Raw genomic sequence first — 23,995 nt, 5'->3', positions numbered from 1 at the left:
GTTAAATCATTAAGAGTAAATCATTGAAAAGTGTCTTTTGCTTCTTTCCGAGCACCGAGGACATTATTTATCGAACATTCCTCGTATACTACATTGTAGTAAATCGGAAGCAGGACAAACACTTATCTCCAAAACATAAGAGATGGACTCAGATGCTTGTCATTTCAAAAAATTAAGTAGAGTATTTTTCTTTAGAATACGAATTTGTCAGATACTAGTATTCGAGATGACACTTACTAAACCGTACAAATAATTTTAACACAATGCAAAAACTAGAAAAAGTCGAACTCCAATGTTTAATCACTTGCACGCCTACCTCAGTATTGCATCAGCTGCTGTTGTCCTTAAAAATTGAAAAAGCAGTGAAAAAAATTGAATGGGGTCTGGGTTCCCTAACTTCCATGAGGTTGGTAAAGAATACTAGAATACCACTTTTCGTGGTGCTTGTGTAAAAATTTTCACCAAAATGTATCATTTTGACATGCAAGAATAGTACCCCAGTTATCATTAAAGGGTCTATAGATGAAAAACAATCCAAAATTGTTAAGGAATATACGAATTGGTGTAAGTGTACAATAAATTTCCGCCCTTGACTCTACAACAATAAATCAGGATCGTTCAATATGATAAAGAGTTATACAAACGACATTTTCCTTCTAATGATACCAATCTATTTCAAAAGATGAAATGTTTTTTGTTTCTTTTTGCATAAAAATTATTATCATGTAGGGTCTATAAGGATGAAATTACCAAATTAATAAAATAAATTGAAGAAAAATGGATTTTGGCTGATCCGAATTTTTTCTATTTTTCTTCAATCTTTAGGATATTTAAGTTATTTTTATATGCACCCTATATCTAAATTTTCCTTATTGTCACATATGATAAAGAAGTCATATAGAGATACAAAATGATACTAAAACAAATAGTTTTGACAGTTTATTAAGAGAGTAAAAACACTTTCTACGGATTTTTGCTCATATCTGTACTAAGGCTAACATAATTGTAGTTTGCTTGGAAAATCATATTTATTTAATATAATTTAAATCTTTAGTCCCTTATTATTAAAAAAAACTAACATTTGAAAAATTCTTTAAGTCTTTGATTGTGTAAAAATTAGGTATAAATTCGTTGTTCTATAATAATTTTGAGAGGCAGAAAAGAAGATATTTTCTAAAGCCACCATTCCGCCAAAATAAAGTCCCCGCCTGTTTTCGAACACAATTTACTATTTCTATTAAAAATTGTTGTGATGATAGAAAAATATGGTCTTTTAAATCTCTTTCACCTAAATATACATCGAATATTTCATCTACTCAGAAACCAGAGAAGAATCCTACCTTAAAATGCAATTTTATGAAACAAAAAACATCCGTGTAGCATACTGATTTCCTGGAATTTTATATTCTACATATGTTGCATTATACATCATGTTTAACCAAGTGCATTGCATATAGTTTGTATCTGTTACTTTGATACCCAAGCACATGTTGCTTCCTTTTTTACATGTTGAGTTAATTTTTTTATGACAAGTGCTCGATTTCAGCAAATGTTTGTTGTCTGAGAACTTTCTTTTAAGGGATGGTGGATGTCATCGAAAGAATTATATTTATTTTTGCAACTCTGTGTATATGGGTTGAAAAATATAAGAAACCTCTTAATTAATCTCTAATATTATCAGTAAATAAAATCAGCATTGATGTCATCATTTTGATTTGTAAATAAAATGGGAGAAATAATAAAATATATCCCAAAATATCTATTTCTACGTTTTGGTGTTTTATGAAAGCAACTGAAGTGACTGGTATTTAAAGCATAATATATAAAACATTTACTGGTGAGAAACGCCCCATTCATTATACATGAACCAATCAGTTGCCTTTGGTATTCTTTTTTAGTATAAATTTTCCAACTATTTTATGCACATACATTATTGAAACAAAATGTGCATGTTTCTTAAATTCTTTGTTATAATAGCTTCTATGTCTATTATACGTGAGTATTTCTTTTTAATTATACGTGTGTATATTGTTTCAATAATATTGTTTTTAATTATTTTTCTTATAATTTAGATGCCTCGTCTGAAGCATTTGAGACATTTGCCTGTGTAGTTGGATGTAAAATTGTTTTAAGATGGAGATCAACACATGTCCAGTTTCAAGTATTAGGAAAAAAGATGACCCAAAATATTCTCTGAGCCTCGTCACCGAAGCAAATAGTTTCACATATCATGATGCAGAACCAGGTCAGATGCTCTCAGTAGCGTGGATACCGGTAGGAGGAAATAACAGGGCAATGCTTTATCTCCAAAAAGTGCAAAATGTTAGAGTTCGCAGTGGTAGGTTTTTCCAGAATAACCTTGTTAATGACTTCCTTGTTCTTAAAAGTAAGAACTCGAAAGACAAATTATGAGGTCTTTAAAATGAAATTCATAGATATATGTTATAAAAGCCAAGGTGTACGTTCTTCAGTCATGTGGTATTTTCCCCTAAATTTTGTCATTGAGGTATTACTACTTTAATATGTTTACTCAAAATAAATAAGCTACTTTTACCGGTATTTGTGCAAGATGGCAGAGTATAGTGTTTCTTTTATGATCATTTAGGAAAAAGATTATTTCTCTACATCAATTTTTTATAATTCCAATTTTTTAGACGATTAGAAACTGGTTTAGTAAACAGAATCTGATAAGATTTTGAACATTTTTCATTTATCACAAAAAAAAATTATGAGGAAGGTGATCATCTGACCTAAAATCGACCACGTCTTTCTATTATTAGAAGAAACTTTTGATTTAAGCGTTCTCTTTTGGGTACGTTTTGAGTCGATGATTTGTGTTCTTGAATACTTTATTTTATGGAATTATTTATGATATTTCGATCATATTTACTTGTTTTATATCTAGAATATATTAAATATAGAAGATTTTTAAACTGATCATAAACTCTTTTTTTTTTTACCTTTTATTGTTTAGAAAGTATAAAATCAATTAAGACTTTCATACACATTTGTTTGACATTTAGCATTAACTTAAATAAATTGTTGATCAATATAATGAAAAGACCTTTTTTCAATACAGATTGCATGAACCAAGTTTCCCTTTCAACGCCAAAACTCAGTAAGCTGTATTTAGATTTAGTTTTTCCCCTTTTATTTGTTGTTGTTATTGCGTATACTATACGTATAATCTCGATCTTCATATGTAAAAGTTATATTTTTGCTTTTCTTTTTGTTCTGTATATGTACGTATTTCGAAATCCATTAAAATTGCAACAAAAAAAAAGAAAATTCATACAGATTTAAATGGATTTATTATACCCCCCCTTGCTTGAAAAGCGGGAGGGTATATAGTAATCGGGATATCCGTCCTTCTGTCTGTCCTTTCGTCCGTCTGTTTTTTTATTGAATTTTTATTACAAAATGCAATTGTTCACCTCTTATTTAACTTTTTGATCCGACATATATTTTGGGTTTCCCGTTGCAAAACATGGACATTACATTCTTACCTATGACATGAGGTGTGGTGGCTTCTGAATAATATTGGACACCACGAGTTATTCCTCGATGATGTAGAGAAGGCAAGAGATCTTCCCAAAGATAGATAATGTAACAAAGCTTGAGCTAGTAATTTTTGATCTGACACATATTTTGGGTGTCCCATAGCAAACCATGGGCACTGCCATTATATTCATATGGGAGGTGGGGGTATCATTTAGTGAGCTCATTGCTCACAGTACCTCTACTTTCCTTTTTATTTTGTAAGCATTTACTTACACCAAATGTATAAAATACTCGCTTACTGAACAATTTTTAGTTACATGTACATCCATAAATGATAAAATGAACACATTGTTGTCTATAAGGTCATATGTTTGTATAATACCCATTAAAATAAATAATCACTTAAGTACATTTTAATTTTAATTTCTTTTTAAAAATCTAAAAGATCTGTAATACAAAATTAAAGCTTCTTTAAACCATTTATTATGTATTCTCATAATTTTCCCTGAACATTTAATACAGGTAAAAACCAGAGTACTTCTATGCTTCCCGATTGTTTATCACGTTCACCCACGGTGCCACCAATACATTTAGGGTCTACAAAGTCCGGTAAGTCTTTTTTAAAAATCTACAAATGTTTAAACTTTTTTTTAAGTTCTACTTATGTGCCTGTAAAATATTAATACATACAATTCCAAGACAATGTTTTCACTTCCTGTTTTTAACGACGTTCGATCCTGATATTTAAAGTCCTTAACTTTTTTTGCCAAGTATATTTTTAGTTTCTACATACATAGCTTAATTAAAATTCAAATAAAAAAAATGGGGGTCAATATGCTTCTTTTGGCGCTACAGTACATTTAATATGACCCTTTTGCACTGAAATTTGTGTCTTCATTAAAAATTACATCTTCGACATTTTCCCTCAAATATTTTTATATAATTAAAGCATGAAACCAAATGAACTCGAAGTTTGTTTAAAAAAAAGACACTTTAAAATTGTGACTAAGAAAAAGTTCAAATTGCTTCGCATAATCATTTATTTGACCTTTCTGCACTAATAAAATGTGATTTTTCCGGTATTGAAAATTTAATTAGCAAGAAAATTATTTTTAAGTCTTAAACTTTTTCTGATTTTAAGCAAACAGGTCAAAGTTATCTTGAATATTTAGAAAAGAATATCAAAAGTGGGGGTATATGATGTAAAATTTCAGATATTACTAAAAAAAGTGTCAATTTTACGTGAAAATTGGCTTTTTTTTTCCAGAATTTTCAGAATATATATACTATATTTGTCACACTTTGTTAATAGAATTCATAAGAAATAATTTAATAGATATTTCAAAACCAGAATAACACATATCACTGCAAAAAAACAGCTTTGTGTGCAACCAGCAAGGAAAAATAGGAATCCAAAATTAACAGTACTGTTATAGTTCAAAACAAAAAGGGAAAACTGATCATTTTCGTCTAAAAAACCTTCCGCCACAAAATATAGTCCCTAGTTAAATTCTACTTGAATGGAATTTAATCGCGGTTTTTTCATTGAATATAGTTCAATATGCATTGTAGAATTCAGATTTTATGTTAGAACTTAAAAAATGATGCGGAATTTTATAAATAAAGGACATGACCAAAATCCACTCAAAATCTCAGGATCGAACGTCCTTAAAACGACGATGAATGAAACCTTCACTAACGGTTAGTATTTCAGCTAAACAAAAAATATCTTTTTTAAATTTCTTTTCCAAATGTACTTCAAATGCATAAAATGACATCTCTCTCTCTCTCTCTCTCTCTCTCTCTCTCTCTCTCTCTCTCTCTCTCTCTCTCTCTCTCTCTCTCTCTCTCTCTCTCTCTCAGTCTTGAGTTTCATTCAAAAACAAATTTATACAGCTAAATTATTATAAAAATGGTTCTGATATTACTTCACGTCTACTTTGCTTTCAGTTCTTTTGTAAGTTTTTCCAAAATTTATAAAAATCAATAATTCTGAAAATGCATTTAATCCGTTAGGGGGTGTTAGATATCTTTCTACCTCTTGTTTTAATTAGTTCTACTAATATATTTGTAATATATTCTTACAGACAATTTCAAGACTTCATTTTCGCTTCCTGTTTTTCAAACGACAAAGAATGATCCTTTCAGTAACGGTAAGTATTTCGGCGAAGCAAAAAAGTATCTCTTTTTATTTTTTGTTCAAGTGTACGAGGGTTGTCCAGTAAAATCGTGGACAATTTGTCTATAGTGAAAAATAATTGTCACCGGTACGGATTCTAAAATTTCAGTACTCTTGAATACATTTTTGATCAATATATATAGCAATAAGATACCGATATATGCATAGATAAAAAAAAGTTATGATATTTTTTTATGTGTTGTATCGCCTTACGGCGGAGGGATGATTACGTCAAAGTGTCAAAAGCAGCGTCACGTTTCCTCTTTGCTAAAAAATGTTGGTTAGTCCCACTTAAATTTAGCAATTTTATTGCTTTACATATTGGAGTCTCTCTTGATTCCTCCATAAACAGTGCAAAAAACCATGCAATCTAACACTCTCACGGGACCTTCTAAAGATTTACTAGTAAGTTATGGAAAATATTCTCATTCAAATACATTGCAAATAGGCAATCTTATATCGACGTTCTACAGTGACCAAAGCTGATTGTCTGTATATAATTTTTCTACCCGGAGACTCGATAAAAAAAATTCGCTTAGAAAACTTTCATTTCAATTGTATACTTAATTAAGACCTGTTGATATTTTTCATTTTTTTCTGTATTCATTTAAAGTCACTTAGGGTGTCATTTCTACATCAAAATCAAACTTAACTGCTCTTCAGTGCGCTGTATCGTCATTAAACGTTTTTTTTTCGTATGTTGTGTTTAGCTTACCATCTTTCCCATTTAAATTATATATACAACAAATCCTGCTGAAGTAGAGAAAGTAAAGTTTGTTTAGACATGTATATAACGCGGTCCTTGCTTAGACTATGCCCAACATGTGTGCTTATTTCTCCGCACTTCAGTTACGTCGGAGTTTGTCAATCAGGATTGGATGAAACATTTAACCCATTATTCATAAAATTTTAATTTTATGATTATTATGCGTTTTTATTTTACATTTAATCACTCTTTCTTAATTTTCTATTACATGAATGTTAAATATTTTTTATTCAAATTGTTTTAACTCCGCAGAAAGCACGCCGACTTAAAACTTTCATATCATATAACCGACCGCCTCCTGGCGGCCGGTAATAACTTTTTTTGTCTATGATTAACTTAAAATATTAAGATGCACTTAAATGTGAAAAAATAAACATTTGCTGAAATTTTAAGCTTAGCCTACCCATTTCTACCCATTTCTTAAAAAAAAGTTTTGTCCACGATTTTACAGGACAATTATCGTACTACATACGCAATAACCCTCTCTCTCTCTCTCTCTCTCTCTCTCTCATATTTTGGTTGAATTATCAAGAAATCAACTCATCTCACTTTCAAAGAGTTATCACAGAGAAAACAAATAGAAATTGGAATATTCTTTAGTATGATATATTTTATATAATATATATTTTTATTTTATTATAGTATCTGCATATATCATAATATCTGCGATATTAAAGGATCGGCATATATTCTGGTCAAACTTTTTTTTTCATACGAAGAAAAAATAATTTTACTAGGAATATTTGTTAAAAAATGAACTTATTCATAGGTTTACTTTTAAAATATGTTATATTTTCCCCATAGATTTTTGCAGAATCTACTTTTGGACATCTCTTTCTTCAATTCCTGTATTGGCCTGTATAGTGTCAGTCACTCTGTATCTCTGTGTTATCAGGAAATCCCACAGTATGTGTATTATTTTTTAAATAATTGAAACTTTTTTCCCTTGCATTCTATTTATCTACTAGTATTAAATTGTTTTTTATGGAATTTTGATTATGGTTTTTTAACTGAAGTATTTTCCATCGACAGAGGCAATCCAGAATGGCAATGCTTCAACAAAGAAAAGGTCAGTTTCTATGTATATTTCCTGTTTTGTTCCAAGTTGCATCTGTACCTAATTACTGTTTTACACATCTACTCACCAGTAATTCTGAATTAATAGGTCAGACGTCAACGTGAAATCAACATGCTACGCAAATGATGGTGAAAATGAATACCATGAAGTACAGTATTGCCTGGCGCAATATACGGAAAATTAATAAATTTCCGCGATCAAATTTCAACTTTTTGTAAACTTGATCTTTACTCTAAAATATCTTATCGACTGTGATTGCACTGTGTTATAGAAATTCAGCTTTATCGACTCTATTTCATTCTTTGACCTGTTCCAAATTAAAATATTTCATCATTTGATGACACTTAATCAGTAAAGTGATTTTGCACGTATATACATTTAGTATTTATAGAAAACTACAACTGTTTTATTAGCAATATTTTATTGGCACCTCAGCACCAAGATTATTTTTCAACTTATTGTTACAACAATACCTTAATTCCTAATGCGGTCTAATATGCTCCTTATAAATACTTTTGCATATTATTCGTGTACCAGTAATATGTTATTGCTTTGTCACGAAAGCATAAATATTTTTTTTAAAAGCCGCAGTCATTTAGATTTTGTCTCCTGTATGGCGCAGTGGTTAGAGCGTCTGCTCTATAGCCACGGAGTAAGGATCTGATCTTACGTCCAGGGTTCGATCCTCAAGACGTAAATGTATAAACCGAGGTCCCGTGTCGCAATAAGTGTAGAAAGGGAAAAGATCAATCACAGTTCAATGACCCTGAGTACCGAGTGGTGAAATCTCCATAACAGTGAAAACATTTAGATTTTGTGCGGCACAATCTTCCAATTGTTTTTAAGGATTTAAAGATCTAAGATTAGGAAAATTACGTTGGTGAGGGCTGTGTTTTAAATTTCGTTAATTTGACATTTAAAATAGATATTTTTAATAGAATTACAGCTCTTCTGTTACAATTAATGTAGTGTTTAGATGGTTCTTGAGAATTTATTTACAAATATTTTTCAAAGAAAATCTCGTTTCTCGATCATTAATGCTCCGTTTTTTTGTGAAAGTTTCAGCGATACAGAGTTTGAATATTCCAATTAGAATTTTTCAATCACCATGATACGCGCCACTGCTCTGACATATATGGCCAAATGTACATGAAAAAGGATTTATGAGGGCTGTACTAGTATTTAATAATCCCTAGTTTCTTCATGGAGCGAGAAAATCCTTTTTAAAAAATGTCCTCTTGGTTACTTCACCGTAAGGCCATCCAGGTCAAAAGTAAACTTCGACATTTTTTATTCCATTTGGAAAAAAATGGAGGAAATAGTATTTTTTTTTTGTTGTTGTTGTTCGCCGAGATGCATAAAATGATGCGCTGCTTTGTACTAGCTTGGGCTAGTTGGTAAACGTGGTTTTATATTATTTTTTTTCAAAATCTTAACTAAAACCATTCGATAACATATTTTTTAATGCTTTTATACTTTTTTAATTCTTCCAAGAGTATGTGCAGAAATAAATGCGGCAAGTGCAAAAATACTTCTTCCTTCAAGTGCAATACCTGACGGCAAACACCACTCAAACAAATAACAAAAAAATATGTAGTCTCAAAACAAACAATCACCATATGTTCTCTGTTTGAACGTCACATATATTGTTACAAGAAATGGCTACAAAATTGTGGTAGAATAATTTTAGAAACAAAGAAACAAGAGAAATTGCAAAAGTAGTTCCATTGTTCCATCGTTTCAGTTCTCTTTTGATAATGATCTTTATTCGAATGCACCTATTACAGTACATATTAATTACTTCTTTTAACTTTGTTAGATTCTACAATTGGGTGATATGTTTTGTACTTAAAACTTTAAAGTGAACAAATATAAACTTTCAAAACTTACTTGCCAAATGTTCAATAAAAGCACTTTAATGCCTAGGTCACATTTCCCGGCCGGTAGCTTTAAATTCCGGTGGTAATTTTTAAAGAATCCGTTTGTTAAAGAATGCCCCAACATCGGTCTACATCGGCCAAGTAGTCCTTAAAGTATCAGTCACATTATCCAGCGATGGATATACGATGGACAACCAATGCGTTTTATGAAAAAATATTTGCAAAGAAAAAGGCCCGGCGATGCATTCAATCATAAAACGATGTTCCAGGATAATCGGCCGATGTATTTTTCATCGCTCACATATTGGTGAACATTGTTCGTACATCGGTCGACTACGGGCCAATGTTTGGTCGAACATCGACCGATGATCGGTCGTTATCTGTTGAACATCACTAAACTCCCCGATGACCTCAAATTCAACGTTTATTGGACGATGCTCGGCCATACATCGGCTGATCCTTGAAAGACGTGTTAATGATGGGTTGTCGATGTGGAACGATGTGAGGCATCGTTGAAGACATCGCTGAATTTTAACTACGAATTATTCCCTACCAATGAAATTACTGATTCGCAGAAAAGACTCAGTCACCGTCCGATATATATTGGTGCCCGGCTGGCAACCACGCCATTTTCATCAAAAACGCATTTTGTTTCTCATCGTAAACCCCATCGTTGGATAATGTGACTTATACTTAAGTAAGTTTATAGTATTTGTGATTTTGATAAATTGATACTTATATCATAAGTCTAATCTTGAAAATTCATTGTCCCTGTAAGTAAAAATTGTACCTTCAACGCAATTCATGAAACTGTATATATTTGAACTTTTTACATTTCCAAAATTGTTTAACAAGTAGGATTTACAACATAATAACAAAGGTAATAAGATAGGATATAACATTAGAATATATTTGGTATATACATTTTATAGCTCTCTAGAACTTACAGTAGTTTAAGTTGATGCAGAGGTGGATTTGAAGTACAAGATAAGATAGATGTTATTTCAAAAAGAAAATGAATAATTTATTTAAGAGGAAAGAAAATGCTGATTTTTATGGATCTGTCCTTCCATATCAGGGAACACTACAGGTTATTCATGCTCACTAGTATACTAGTGCTCAAAGGTATTCACTCTCATGTTTATACTAGTACTTAATTCCAGCATCCATTTTAAAACACGGGTTTTCAGGGGGATGAATAAGACATCTATTCTGTCTCATTTCCAATTGTAAAAACAATCCGCAGAAGGATAAAACGCTCAAATAGGACCTTAGGTCCCGAGGTCCTAGTTGAGCGTACGTTTTATCCTTCTGCAAACAATCTAGTATGTAAATAATGGCCTAACTCTTTGGTATGAAATAGTCAGTATTTAATGATAGATTGTAGTTGTTAACAAGCTTATTGTATCGACCATAGAACCATTCTTTTTTTTTATAAACTTTTTTGACAACAGCTTCTTTTATTTTTTAAATTGTACATATGTAGAGCATGCTAGTGCATATCATATTGACCTGGAGACATAAATGCCATATGTTGGTAATAAGGTTGTATTGCTACAAAGGCAAGAAAAAGTTAAAGTCATCTCGTTTATTATACAGATTTGTTCTTAGTTTACCGAACTTCTTTCATGTCAGACTCTGTGATCTTTTTTTTAGGTTTTCTAGAATATATTTTGCCTAAATGGGATTAACTACATGTATTGATACTTGATAATTGAAATTTATAATTATACTGTCGAGTTGGAGGCCTTAGCAAGTACTTTCTTCTTCTCATGTACATGTTTTTGCTATATATATGAAGACAAAAATAGGTCTGTTGATTATGGAGAGAAAAATACACAAATTAAATTGAATTTATATAAAAAAAAATTTTAGATACCACATTTTTTAAAATTATATATACATATTCCTTTTTCCTTCCCGTGTGAGTGGGTGTCAAGAGCAAAAATAAAATGGAAATATTTATTACAGTTCAAATTCCAGGTTTCCTGGATTAAACTTTAAATGGTGTTTCGTAAAACGATTCGTAATGCATGTATTGAACATGTATTTTAACGCTAGTGACTGGTACCTAATTCACACAAATTTACGGACCTTTGAATAAATCTATTTATAATATCCTTGTTCGTTGGAAACATAAACATCTCTCATAAAAATGTGGACTTCAGTACAGGTTTTCTTAATTCACCGATAAGTTAAGATAGAGATAAAATTGAGAGCGTTATTATTCATTCCTTGGGTAAAAATTCTAAAATTTAAATTTTTCGATCTGAATTAGGAATCAAGGATTGAAAAGGGGCAATAAACATTTGTTTATCTATCATCTATCTGTATTACATTGAACATCTAGCAATAAAAAATAAACTCTTGCTTTTATTAATATAGAAAGATCGAATTCAGAACAAATGGCACGGGCTAGTGATTTGTTTCTCGCACAAAAAATTTATTCGGTTAAAAAAAAACAGTTTCAAAGCAAGTAAATATAAGAGAACAAAATGTATAATTTTAAACAAATAATAAGATTTCTACAAATCCTCAACTTCCCTTATTTATACAGCAATATACCTCCATCACCTATATACAGGGTTTATATCTTTCGGTTGATTCGCTATGCAAGAACATGCTCTGCGTATGAAATAATTTCTAAAACGAGATAAATTATTTAAAAAACAGGTTTCAATCATCATTTCGTAAGTTCTATGGTCGATACAATGACCTTGTCAACAGATACAGTTTATCATTGAGTCAAATACTGACTGACTTTTTTCATAATAATTGTTAGTCCATTATTAACATTGAATTGTCGACGGATTTTCCTTTATTTTCCAATGATGACAAGATGCACACGGCGGGTTAACCGGTTGGCAGGGGATGCTCACTCCTCCATTTCACCCGATCCCACCTCTGATTACTTTTTTCACCTGAGCTGAAAGTTTTTGAGCTTTTCTTTTATTTTGTGTTGTCCGTCTGTCTTTGTAAACTTTTCAAATTTTCGACTTCTTCTCAAGAACCGCTGGGCCAATTTCAACTTAACTTGCCACAAAGTATCCTTGGGTAAAGGGGATACAGAAATTTTCATAAAGGGCCACGCCCTTTTAATAAATAATTGGGAATTAATGAAAATTTGGTGGCATAATTAAAAATCTTCTTCTCAAGAACCACTGTGCCAGGAAAGATGAAACTTATGGGGAAACATCCTCAGGTAGTGTAGATTCAAGTTTGTTCAAATCATGACCCCCGGGGGTAGGGCGGGGCCAAAATGGCCGACCAAAGTTTTACATGGAAATATATAGAAAAATTCTATAAAAAAATCTTCTTCTCAAGAATGACAAAGCCATAATTCATCATATTTATATGGAAGCATGTTCAGGTAGTGTAGATTCAAGTTTGATCAAACCATGACCCCCAGGGATAGGACGGGGCCAAAATGGCCGACCAAAGTTTTACATAGAAATATATAGGAAAATTCTATAAAAATCTTCTTCTCAAGAATGACAAAGCCATAATCCATCATATTTATATGGAAGCATTGTTACAACGCACTTTGAAAAATTACGCACTTTGAAAAAAAATTTTAAAAGTGCGTTAAAATTTGGGACCAAGCTAATACACATTGAAAAAAATATTTTTTTTCAAAGTGCGTTAATATCGACCATACCGTATAACGGGTATTTTCTGCGGTTGTCCAATTTTTGCAGAATTTTGCGGGTAGGACAAATCCGCAAAAATTACAATCGCAAAATATTAAAATATACCTTCAGGTACTTTATTCATGCATGTATGATAAGTGGTGCGTCTGCATACTCACGCGAGGACCTGTCTTTGTCTGCGAGAAAATTCGGGTGACATCGAAACTGATAGCTGCAAACAAAATATGACAGCTTTTTTTCTTTCTTATTTTCCACTTTTCAATTTTGTGTTGTGTCTTGAGACCGTGATTAATATTACCGCTTGTGTATACAACATGGTTTGATTGTCTCGTGAATTTCATTCAAATCAGACGACTGACAGTACTTTACACCTCAGTGCGTGTGACACGTGCGATTACGGGGTGGTTGATTATGCAACTGTTTGTTTTAGCTTAAAATGAAACTCTCGAATTAATGTTGATGGCAATTAATTTTAAGTGCATTTTAGATTATGGCTTGGAGGTATTTATTATCATTGTCTATAAGCTTATGAAAATTATTTTGATAGATCATATTAATGTAGGTCTGCGGTGCTTGAATAAAGATTTTTAAAATTATTGCTTGAGTGGACAAGTTCTATTACTTCAAGAATTAATTTCGGGACTAGGCATAATTTTACAAAGAGTGACAAAAAGCTAGTAGTTTAATAGCGCAATACTTGTTCTCATGCACGTTTCATTCGTGTGCCTGAATTAATTTACAAATGGTAATCATGGCAGTGTTCTAATAAATCTTAGAGTTTGGTGATCCTACACATCCCGTAAATATTTTTTTGCGGTAAAGTGCAACCGCAGAAATTGAAAACGCAGAAAATAATTTGCTACCTTTTAGGGGTTAAATCGCAAAAATTTCCAACCGCAGAAAATACCCGTTATACGGTATTAATGCACTTTGAAAAAATGTAAAGATTGATTAATATTCCTTCAAATAATCGGTATGATAAGTAACAGATCCTGGTTTGATAACTTTTTACGATAAAGTCACTGTATGACCTGAGATATTGACGTTTTAAATATTAAGGATTTGATAAAATAAAAGGGAAAATTAAAGGGTCTTGAAAAAAAAGAGTGACGATTGTTTAAGTTCATTAATTCGTTTCTTCTTTTTTTAAATTCTAGTCTTTGATAAGTAGATGTAAAGGTATATAGGGGGCACTAACAGAGGACAGCTTCAAGCAACTTAGCATTTATCATAATAAAGAGGGGCCAATTTGATGTTCAAAACTATGAAAATTCTTTCTCTCTCATACGTTTTACTGTACTTAAAAATTTCTAGTTTTCATCTGTTTTAATTAACTCATTTATTATTGAAAGTTTTCAACGTCATACCAGTTAGGTAAATACATAATAATATGAATGCTTTGAGTATAGCATAAACATCGAGACTGGGCGAAGGGCCAGGGGAGGGGATGGGGGGCTAAGTCCCCCCCACTTATTTTGGAAATATATATACATCGTATAAGCATTTTTAGGTTTATTGCTCCCCTCCCCCGTTTGTTACGGACACCCATGTATTGGAAATATAAAGATTTGGACTAAGGTATCTTATACCCGTCTTCTCCTCTTTTCGACGGGAGTAAATCAATTCATTTTTTAGGTTAGGGTTAGGCTTAGTTTTTTGAAAGATAAATAACAAATAAAATCTTTCCATGACTAAAATATGATTTTTTTTTTCAAAGTGCGTTAAGTGTCTCCATGGTAAAATATATTGATGTAGACTTTTAATGCATTTTGAAAATTTTTTTTCAAAGTGCGTTGAGTTGGTCCCAAATTTAACGTTGATTTTGTTCCAATTTTAACGCACTTAGAAAAAATTTTTCAAAGTGCGTAATTTTTTCAAAGTGCATTGCCACAAAGCATGCTCAGGTAGTGTAGATTCAAGTTTGTTCATATCATGACCCCCGGGGGTAGGGCGGGGCCAAAATGGCCTACCAAAGTTTTACATAGAAATATATAGGAAAATTATTTAAACATCTTCTTCTCAAGAATAACAAAGCCATCATTCATTATATTCATTCATTATATTTATACGGAAGCATGCTCAAGTAGTGTAGATTCAAATTGTTCAAATCATGACCCCCAGGGGTAGGGCGGGGCCAAAAAGTTTTGAAAGATCTGATATATATAGGAAAATTCTTTAAAAATCATGTTCTAAAAAAAAAGCAAATCCATGATTGGTCATGGGACTACTTTTGGATTTAAACTTTACAATAAAAAGCCATTTTCTACTTTTTCCTACCCTTAGTGCTCAGGTGAGCGATGTGGCCCATGGGCCTCTTGTTTCCAGTATGTTTTTGCTCTCTGCTTTTATTTTGTATTTTCTTACGGACTTCTGAACTTGAATACCGTTCGTTATCTCCATATATTCATACACAGTAAATTGCAAAAGTCTGTCAAGAACATCAGAAATTTTCATAAACACGTTTTAATAAATAGTATTTGTGGATATGTTATATAGAAGCGGGTTTAGCTTAACTATTTAGCCAACAAAAAATGAATATGAACAAAGGAAAATAAATGCTCTCACTCGCAGATCATAAAAAAGAGGGCTATTTAAAAGAACGTCTCTTAATTATATTTAAACACTGAGCTCTGTGATACCCAATTCTCTATATTTTTATGTAGAGTAAAATATATCGTGTTAGGCACCACTTAGTATAATCGGGAAATTAAAACTACTTGGTTTACTTACCACATTTTATCGAACAGTTCCTAATTATTATTAACAATCTGTTTATTCTTGAGTATTTCCCTACGTACGTTAGGGACAAGGTAGAAAGGTACATTATACAATCTGTAAATTAGGGAAGGGGAACTTTTTGTTGTTGTTTTTTTCTCCGAAAGAATTGCACATGTTTTTTCTGTTTGATTCTATATTTATCAATTCATCATTTGATTTTTCGAAGGTCAAGCTTCAGTGTGAAATCAACATAATATGAAGATGGTGGTACAGATGAAATATGAAGATAACGATCAGTATTCAAGCTCAGAGTCCATTCAAACTATACAAATCGGGAACACGGCAAACATGATATGGACCTCCAACAACATAAGAGGTGGGATGGGATCAGCAGCTAATGATATAATCATACAATTAGGTCCAATATCTTTCTGAAAAACATTTCAATTTGTGAGATAATCGAGACAACATTTTAATAAACTAGGGTTGTCCCTCAGAAATATATGCAGAACCAAACATAACAAATATGTACAATTCTTTCGAAAATAAAATGTTGAGAAGTCGAACGGGTTTGATGTTAAAAGTTTGGGGAAAAATGCGATTTTAAGTTTTAAAATGTTTTTATACAGTTTTTATTTAAGGTTCCATAATGAAACTTATTTACCTGTTTTGAACAAATACTTTATTCCTCTTTCAGAATCGGTGAAATTTATCACGAATTATCAAGGAATGTTAAAATTATTGCAGGTATAAACATAAATTTTCAACCATGGACCCTACGACAATGAACAGAATCCGCAGTACACATGTATATGGCTGAGCAAAACAAATGACATCATCCTTCTACTTATACCAAATTTCTTTTCGGGGAAACAAATGTGGTTCATTTTCACGAAACACCATTTTTTGAACTGGAAGAACATTTACAAGGGCTATTCAATAAATTACTCCGCTGTGCCTGGACAGAAACAAAAGATGCTTTTCAATGAGTTAGTCTTAATGATTTAACTTAATTATTAAGTTAATATTCTCTTTTAATTGAAACATATGTCCGTAAATTTTTTTATCCAGTATCTGATTGATTTTAGAACTCATTATTGAGTATGTCCCTTACTATACAGGAAAATGACAGATCTTATTATTTCCTGGACTCCTTTATTCCTTCTTAAAGGTGTTTTTTTCAAGTTTGGAAAATGAAACAAGTCAAAAGGCGAAAGATCTGGCGAATAGTATTAATGTGAAAAAATTAACCTTCTGTTTATCCAAAAAAAATCCTTTACTCTTCAGGGTGTGCGGTTTTGGACGCTGTCATGAAGAAATTTAATGTAGTGGATTTCTGATTCTGGTTCCTTCCTCTCATTAATCTTTCATTTTTTTTGCAAAACATTTCCTTTCTCGACTTCTTCAGAAAATTAAACTACCTCTCTGAATACAAATTTGAACAAGGCCGCTAATAGTTTTTAAAAATGGCATATAAATCTGTCTCTGTACTCTTGCAATTCTTTGTTCTCAGACATTTGCTGTTTTTGTCAAGTTTATCTTATTGTAAATTTTTTTTTCGAGGATTTAAAGCAATAGATTCAAGTTTCATTAATTGTTTGAATTTCAAACAATCGTAATATTTTAAAATAATTATTTAGATATTCTTACAAGGTGTCGTTTTTACTCATTTTACAAAACGTAGGTTGACCTTTGAGTATTAAGCTTTTCTACTGTCAAACGTTTCTTAAAAACAGTGTAAAGTACTCCCGAAATGATGTCTATCAAATTTACTATGTGTCTTAAAGTCAATCGTACAACTACAGTGATTATTTGTTGAAAATTGGCAAACATTACATTAGTTGTTATAAGTTTTTTTGTTGGCAAGGACGGTACCCATTTTTGATGCCCTTTAAATTTTTTGTTTATAATTGAAATCCACCTTCTCATTTATAAAACAGACATTGATTGTCCTCAATTTTACATATATATTTCAGTGAATATTTCTTTAGATTGCTTAACGACTTTTATAGCAACTTTAATGAAGCGTTTAATTTCACTCTCGTTAACTGATTTTTTAACATTCATTTTTTTTAATGCCGTGTCTCGTATATCCCTTGTTTTCCAGCTTCTCACTACGAAATTATGTGATGAAAAGTAGTCACATTAATTGCTATCAATTCACTAAAGATTCAATAATGCGAAAAAGTCAAGTTTAATGTCAAATGATATCTGTATTGTATGTCATACAGTTCAGGACATTATTTATTCACAGTCCTCGTATTTATTCATTTACTTGTACTAAAGTACAAAGAAAGACAACTCTTTGTGCAAATCTCTCTTATTACATTTACATGTATTATGGATATACGCATCGTTGTTTGAACTTTTTTTTGCCTGGAGTTAAAGAGGTCTCCATATTAAAAATGATAAAAATATGTACCCATATTCATTTTTTTTTCTCTCATATAATTGTAAGACTCATCAATCTGTCTTAAATTTATCCAATTAGAATCGTTAATTTCGTTGGTGCAGCGTTAAGATTGCTGGAATTTAGATATGGTGATTGCGAGTTCGACCCCACATTTTTCCATTTTTGCTTTTTAATTTTTAAATTTGTGTATTTTTTCTACGTTTTTCTTCGTCGTATTTTATAATCTACTTAATTTCAGAAAGTTATAATATATACATTACTCTTTGAAGGTATCTTGGGAAAATACAGTCCTAAACAATTTTATTAAATGTTGCAAATTCATAGCTACCTGTTTTATTTTAATTGATTTTCAAAATATTCTGTTTCAGAAATAGAGAGTATTGAACAATTAAAATAATTTTCATTTGAAATAATTGTAACTATGAAAATACAACACTCGTCCTAAAATCACATTACATAGTTTGATCTTAAATTTAAAATAAATTGAACAAGTGATTTCCCTTTGAGGTTCAGAAACCCTCTGCTCACTCATTTAAAATGTTGCTTGAATCTTTATGATTTTCCAAAAGAAATGTATTTTATATGTAAAATACAAACTTTAGCATAGCAAAATTGGACAAATCTTGGCAAATTTATAAAGGATTAATAGACATTTTGTCATTAAGAGTTATCTCTCTTATCAGAATATCAATGAACCTTTAATTCTTGAGTCGGCCGTGTCGTCGATAAAGCAGCTTTGGCTTTTATAAATTACTACCAGCATTCATTTACACCATTCTAAGCTTTTTTCCTCTATGAAAGGGCATCACCCTTTATTTGAACAATTTTAAGTTCTCTTCACCAATAGTTTAAGGTAAGATTCCTTACAATTTGACCAATTGGTTGGGGGAAATTCAAAAGCAAAAAGTTAAAGATAAGCACCCAAACAGACGAACGCCAGACACTCTTTGATATATCTCTTATTTGAACCTTTGGTTCAGAAATCATTTTGATGCCACTATTAAAAATGCATGTAATTTATTGAACACAGACATGTATTTTCTGTTTAGATTTTATAAAATTGATTGTAGAAATTGAGTATTAAATAAGATGTCAAATACTTGTAATTAATCTCTCTCTCTCTCTCTCTCTCTCTCTCTCTCTCTCTCTCTCTCTCTCTCTCTCTCTCTCTCTCTCTCTCTCTCTCTCATATAAGAGTGATATTTTAAAAATCATCTTCATAATATTCTGGTTCACTTTGTCCAAAACTATACACCCTGAAATATCAATGAATAAGGATATTACCAAATATTGATCATCTTTCTTATCCAATTATTTTTTTTAATTAGCTTTGAATGATAAATAAATAGAACCTTGAGTCCATTCTTCCCGAAAAATTCTTCGGAATTCCATTAGGGTCATATAGCTTGTCTAAAAAATGCATGAAAAGAAATAAAAGTATTTTAAACATGATTTAGAGTTTCCTAACTAGAGAGACATTGTTAAACCCACCTCTCATTTGAATGCTTCGTGTTGTAAATGTTCCAGTTTGACAAGGAACTGGGTCCTGGAAGAAATCGTTACTGAGCTGTGTCATTTTGTAGGAATGGGAGGAGGGAACAGATGTCCTTGTTTGCATTGCATTAAACAATTTCGATAATCTGCAATGAAATTTAATCAGCAAAATTAAATGGATTAATATCTTTTTTGCAATTATACCTCAAAGGTGCAAAAGAAAAAAAAGTTATTCCAAATCAGTTTATAATTATTCAAGCTTATACCGGGTTTGTAAATTTTATTTTTGAAAAACATGAATCCAAGTCCGTATAACATGCCATTTTCACATATTTGTATCATTTTTAGATTTGTGAGATCAACCCATTATCTTTCGGTGACGCAGCATTGTTTTGGAGGGGGGCAGAGAAAAAATTCTAATCCGAAAAGAACATGCAATGACAAGCAACAGAAATGAATAAGAATGAAAAAATGCTCCAATTCGAAAGTTCTAATATCGTTGCAGTTGGTTATCCTTATTGGTTATTATTATTACTTCAACATCAACATAAAGTGGGGGTAAAACTTTTTTCAGTACTGTTTTTTCTCAAACATACTATATATGTATTACTCAGTATTACCCATTACCCTTATTGGTCCATACTCTGAAAGGGGAGGGGACTGGATTTCATATTTTTGAAAATGTCATTTGTTTGGACTATAAAATCAATTGATAAAAGGTGGTCCAAGACATTTCATAGTGCACTAGTAAATGCTGATGATCTCATCATTTGCATGCCAGATATATATTAATTTGCGAATTTTTCTCCTGCTACAAGTATTCTGTTTCCTGGTATATTAATTAATATGGATCTTGTGCACAATGGGAAGTTTCAATGTGCGAATCAGCTGAAAATTGAATGATTCAGTCCACCTTTTAAAGATACCCATTGACTGAAGGAAAAACGTTTCAAGCATGTAAAGTAGAATCAGAGATTTTAATGAGAAACTATGGTTGAATATTTCTGCCCCCTACATGCAAGACAACATGCAAGAAAATTAAGTCAACATGCCAAATAGTTATGTAAAGTGTGTAAAATCCCGTACTGACATCACAAACACATCTTGTTTTCCACATAGTTTGAAATAATTATGGCCTATCAGATCCCTGCAAGATTGTGAATTCAGACATTCGATTTGAGAATGAGCCTAATTTTGAAATTATCAATTGATCAATTGCAAGTTTTTGCAATACTGTTTATCAAGCTAACCTTTTTATTACTTAAACTCAGTAAGTTATATTGATACTGGAAAATTTGAGTAAAATATTATGTAAAAATAAAACATAATTACTAGTATATAGCGTCGGAATTAAAAACTGACTTGTAAATATCCTACACTTTAATTTTTCTTACGATTTCTTATGATTTCTTATGATTAGTTTTTCACGAAAAATCAACGGAACGATTCAAATGGGTCCCAGAAAAAAATATGTAAAAATAAAGAAAATTTAACTGGTGATTTCAAATATATTGGGGATTTAAAAAATTCCAATGCAAAAAACTAAAAGATTCTGAAGATGACGTTGACATTTAGATATGACAAATATCAGCCCTCTACTATTCATGGAACGAAAGTTACACAACATTTAATAACAGACTGTTATATGCTTGTTTATTCCATTTAGATATTCTAAAATGTAAGTCCCCAAGTGACCAATATATAGAAAACTCTGTGATTTTTTTTTCACAAAATATACCACAACTTAATATTTTTTTTACTTGGATCATTCATTGTTGTTAATATAGTAATATTGTTCTTTTTTTCTCAAGTACTTTTTAAGAAATTAGGTTAAATAGAATCCACAGTTATTTTATACTACCTTAAATAGCAACACAAGTTATACTAGTACTTTATTTCCTGGGTTGGGGTAGTTTACCCTTTATAAACCTTTTACAAAATGCGGAAACTGCTCCAACCAAGGTTATACCAGCATAACTTAGGGTGCTATTTAATTGATTCCTTATGATTTAATTTTCAATCGTTAAAAATAGAAAACAAGATAATTTCTCCTTTAAAAAATGTTTCAAATTGTCCATCGTTTAAACGTAACGTCAAGCGGATTGATACGTTTTTGACGTAAGTCACTGTGACGTTGGCAACCCGTTTTATACAATATAGATGCTTTTTTTATGCAATCTAATGACGCGTTTCAACCAAAATTAAGTTACTCTGTTTTATAAAGGTATCGACTTCTTGATTATGATAAATGTCTTCACACCTTTGCAAACGGAACAATTCACCAGGAGACATTGGATTTTCTCATTCAATTTTAAAGGTTGTTCACCAAGTTTGTTTAGAATGCTGTTTCCAATTTATTTTCGTATCTTACCTCTTATTTTCCACTGAAATGTAATTGAAATTTAATAAAAACAATGTTTTTTTAAAGAATGAGCAAATAAAACAAATGACACAATTGATCTAATTCTATGATTGAAGCGCAAACAACATAAAAATCTTACCCTTTTTCAATTTCTTGCACAATACAAAGATAGTTAAGACAAATACAAGTGACAAAAGACCCAATCCACCGAGAGTGATGATTGTTACGTTCTCCTCCAGAAAAAGCACTGTAAGAATTGTATTTTATACTCGTATCAATAAAGTTTTATTTTTTCTGTTTTAAACCTGTTTTAATCCACAATCATAAGATGCAAGATCATATAAGTTGCATGTACACCACTTGCAATTGTGGTTACAATGAAAGTGTTGGTTCCAATGAAAAATATCATTTTTTTTTTTACAGATAATCATTAATTATTTATCAAAGCTGATTGAAAGCTACTTACAAAATGTTTTCTCCTTGATCATGACATCATTAACACCTGAAAAATTTCCGTAAAAAGAAAATGACGTTTTTCCTAATTTGTTGGAAATGTCAACACAGTACAACCCGTTCTCCGTCAGTTTTTCAACGTTTAATGTCAGATTTATATTATATCCCGCTGTTGAATATTCAGAAGAGTTCAAGAACAAAGTAATCCAGCTTGAAAATGGTTGCACATCAAATAAACTGCCTTTGTTTTCCTGACTACAAAGTCGAACCGTGACATTTCTGTCTGGTGGCGGGAAGCTTATAGTTTCAATTGTAAAAGTAATGGCCATTTCGTCACTCATCTCAACGTAATTCCTCGTTCTAATTATAGATGGAGCACCTGTGAAAGAAAACTACTCTCCATTTATTTCATTTCTTTTTGAGGAACAATCATTAGGGAGCTTAACCTTTGTATCCTATATGATTTTATTATCTATTAAAACAAATTTTGTCTTACCTTGAACATTCAAAGTAACTTCTTTCAGTACACAGCTTGTTATATCAATACAACGATATGTTCCAATATCCAAGTAAGATATATTCAGCAAAGTTATGTATGATTCGGTGAATACCCTTCGGACAACTCCGTAAAGATGCTCCCATCGAACTTGCTGTTCTTTAGTAGAGTCAGTTAACTTACAATCAATTGTAACGTTGTCTCCAATTCTTTTATCAATAGGTGTTACATTTATAATATGATCTACAAAGGGAAAACATACATTTTTCATGAATTATAAATAAAATACTTACTGCAAATTTCATTCATTTTATCCGTATATGATTAATTTTCCGACCAAACCTGTTGTGAATTTTTCACATTCAGAGGCCACTTCATGTGTGATTAGTACTGAAATAAAGTGGCATCGAATAATTCTATAATTGACTTACGTTGTAGTTTTAAATTCATTAATTTTACACTAAATGTATACAACTTAAATCCATTATCTTAAATAGATAATTCGTACTTTTTGCAGAATTCATTAATTTTAAACAAGAGGATTTTTCAACTTATTACGTACATAAAAATTTTAAGACCATATTGAACACTGCAGCTTTGGAGAACATTGTCTAAAGGTATAAATGAATGAACGTTCATTGTGCATAATAAACTTTTTATGACCGTACTTCAATAAACTCTTGTTATTTAGGATCAAAGTTTAAACAAAACATATTGAAATACTTCTAATTATATGGACAAAGTCCAAGTATTTATATGATTGAAAACATTGGACATGTCAAACACTTCAATCAACTATCATTTATAATATCTGGTAAAAACCACTTAGATTTATGAAATTTTATTGATTATTTTAATTTGGCTTCGATATAGCGTTTTAAAATTTCATCGATTCAAGAATTAATGTGTCGTAAATAATGACGTGGCATGTGCTTACCTCAGGGACAATAATATCTACAGTCTCGTTTAAAGTCATCATTTCGAAAGTTTTATGTTTGATACAAT

The 23,995-nt window shown here is 31.2% G+C and overlaps 2 protein-coding genes across 2 annotated transcripts; one reads left to right on the top strand and one right to left on the bottom strand.

Annotated features, from left to right (window-relative positions):
* Nucleotides 1-3,084: 3,084 nt before the first annotated feature.
* Nucleotides 3,085-7,832, top strand: LOC134234081 (uncharacterized). The gene is made up of 6 exons (XM_062716146.1): nt 3,085-3,118; nt 4,024-4,110; nt 5,589-5,654; nt 7,251-7,352; nt 7,479-7,515; nt 7,612-7,832. Exons 1-6 carry the CDS (start codon nt 3,085-3,087, stop codon nt 7,706-7,708), a joined length of 423 nt encoding a protein of 140 aa, XP_062572130.1. The 3' UTR covers nt 7,709-7,832.
* An 11,489-nt stretch (nt 7,833-19,321) lies between these two features.
* LOC134234080 (uncharacterized) lies at nt 19,322-23,623 on the bottom strand. Its single transcript, XM_062716145.1, has 8 exons — nt 23,553-23,623; nt 23,333-23,380; nt 22,991-23,233; nt 22,508-22,873; nt 22,168-22,288; nt 19,677-19,825; nt 19,538-19,595; nt 19,322-19,441 (listed from the first exon to the last, which is right to left on the bottom strand). The coding sequence occupies exons 1-8, from the start codon at nt 23,596-23,598 to the stop codon at nt 19,390-19,392; spliced, it is 1,083 nt and encodes a 360-aa protein (XP_062572129.1). The 5' UTR covers nt 23,599-23,623; the 3' UTR covers nt 19,322-19,389.
* Between the last annotated feature and the right edge of the window lie 372 nt (nt 23,624-23,995).

The sequence above is a fragment of the Saccostrea cucullata genome, unplaced genomic scaffold (genome assembly GCF_032062105.1).
Source record: "Saccostrea cucullata isolate Sc308-1 unplaced genomic scaffold, CSIRO_AGI_Scuc_v1 ctg221, whole genome shotgun sequence".
NCBI classification, from domain to species: Eukaryota; Metazoa; Mollusca; class Bivalvia; order Ostreida; family Ostreidae; genus Saccostrea; species Saccostrea cuccullata.
This window is presented reverse-complemented; position numbering and strand designations above follow the sequence as displayed.

Excerpts from the sequence above, each read along its gene's own strand:
- LOC134234081 (XM_062716146.1), top strand. The coding sequence starts at position 3,085 with ATGAACCAAGTTTCCCTTTCAACGCCAAAACTCA. Across the intron at positions 5,655-7,250 it reads GAATGATCCTTTCAGTAACG|ATTTTTGCAGAATCTACTTT; the intron begins GTAAGTATTTCG and ends TTTTCCCCATAG. Across the intron at positions 7,516-7,611 it reads AATGCTTCAACAAAGAAAAG|GTCAGACGTCAACGTGAAAT; the intron begins GTCAGTTTCTAT and ends CTGAATTAATAG.
- LOC134234080 (XM_062716145.1), bottom strand. The coding sequence starts at position 23,598 with ATGTTCTCCAAAGCTGCAGTGTTCAATATGGTCTTAAAATTTTTAT. Across the intron at positions 22,874-22,990 it reads AGTTACTTTGAATGTTCAAG|GTGCTCCATCTATAATTAGA; the intron begins GTAAGACAAAAT and ends TTTCTTTCACAG. Across the intron at positions 19,596-19,676 it reads ACGAAGCATTCAAATGAGAG|ACAAGCTATATGACCCTAAT; the intron begins GTGGGTTTAACA and ends TGCATTTTTTAG.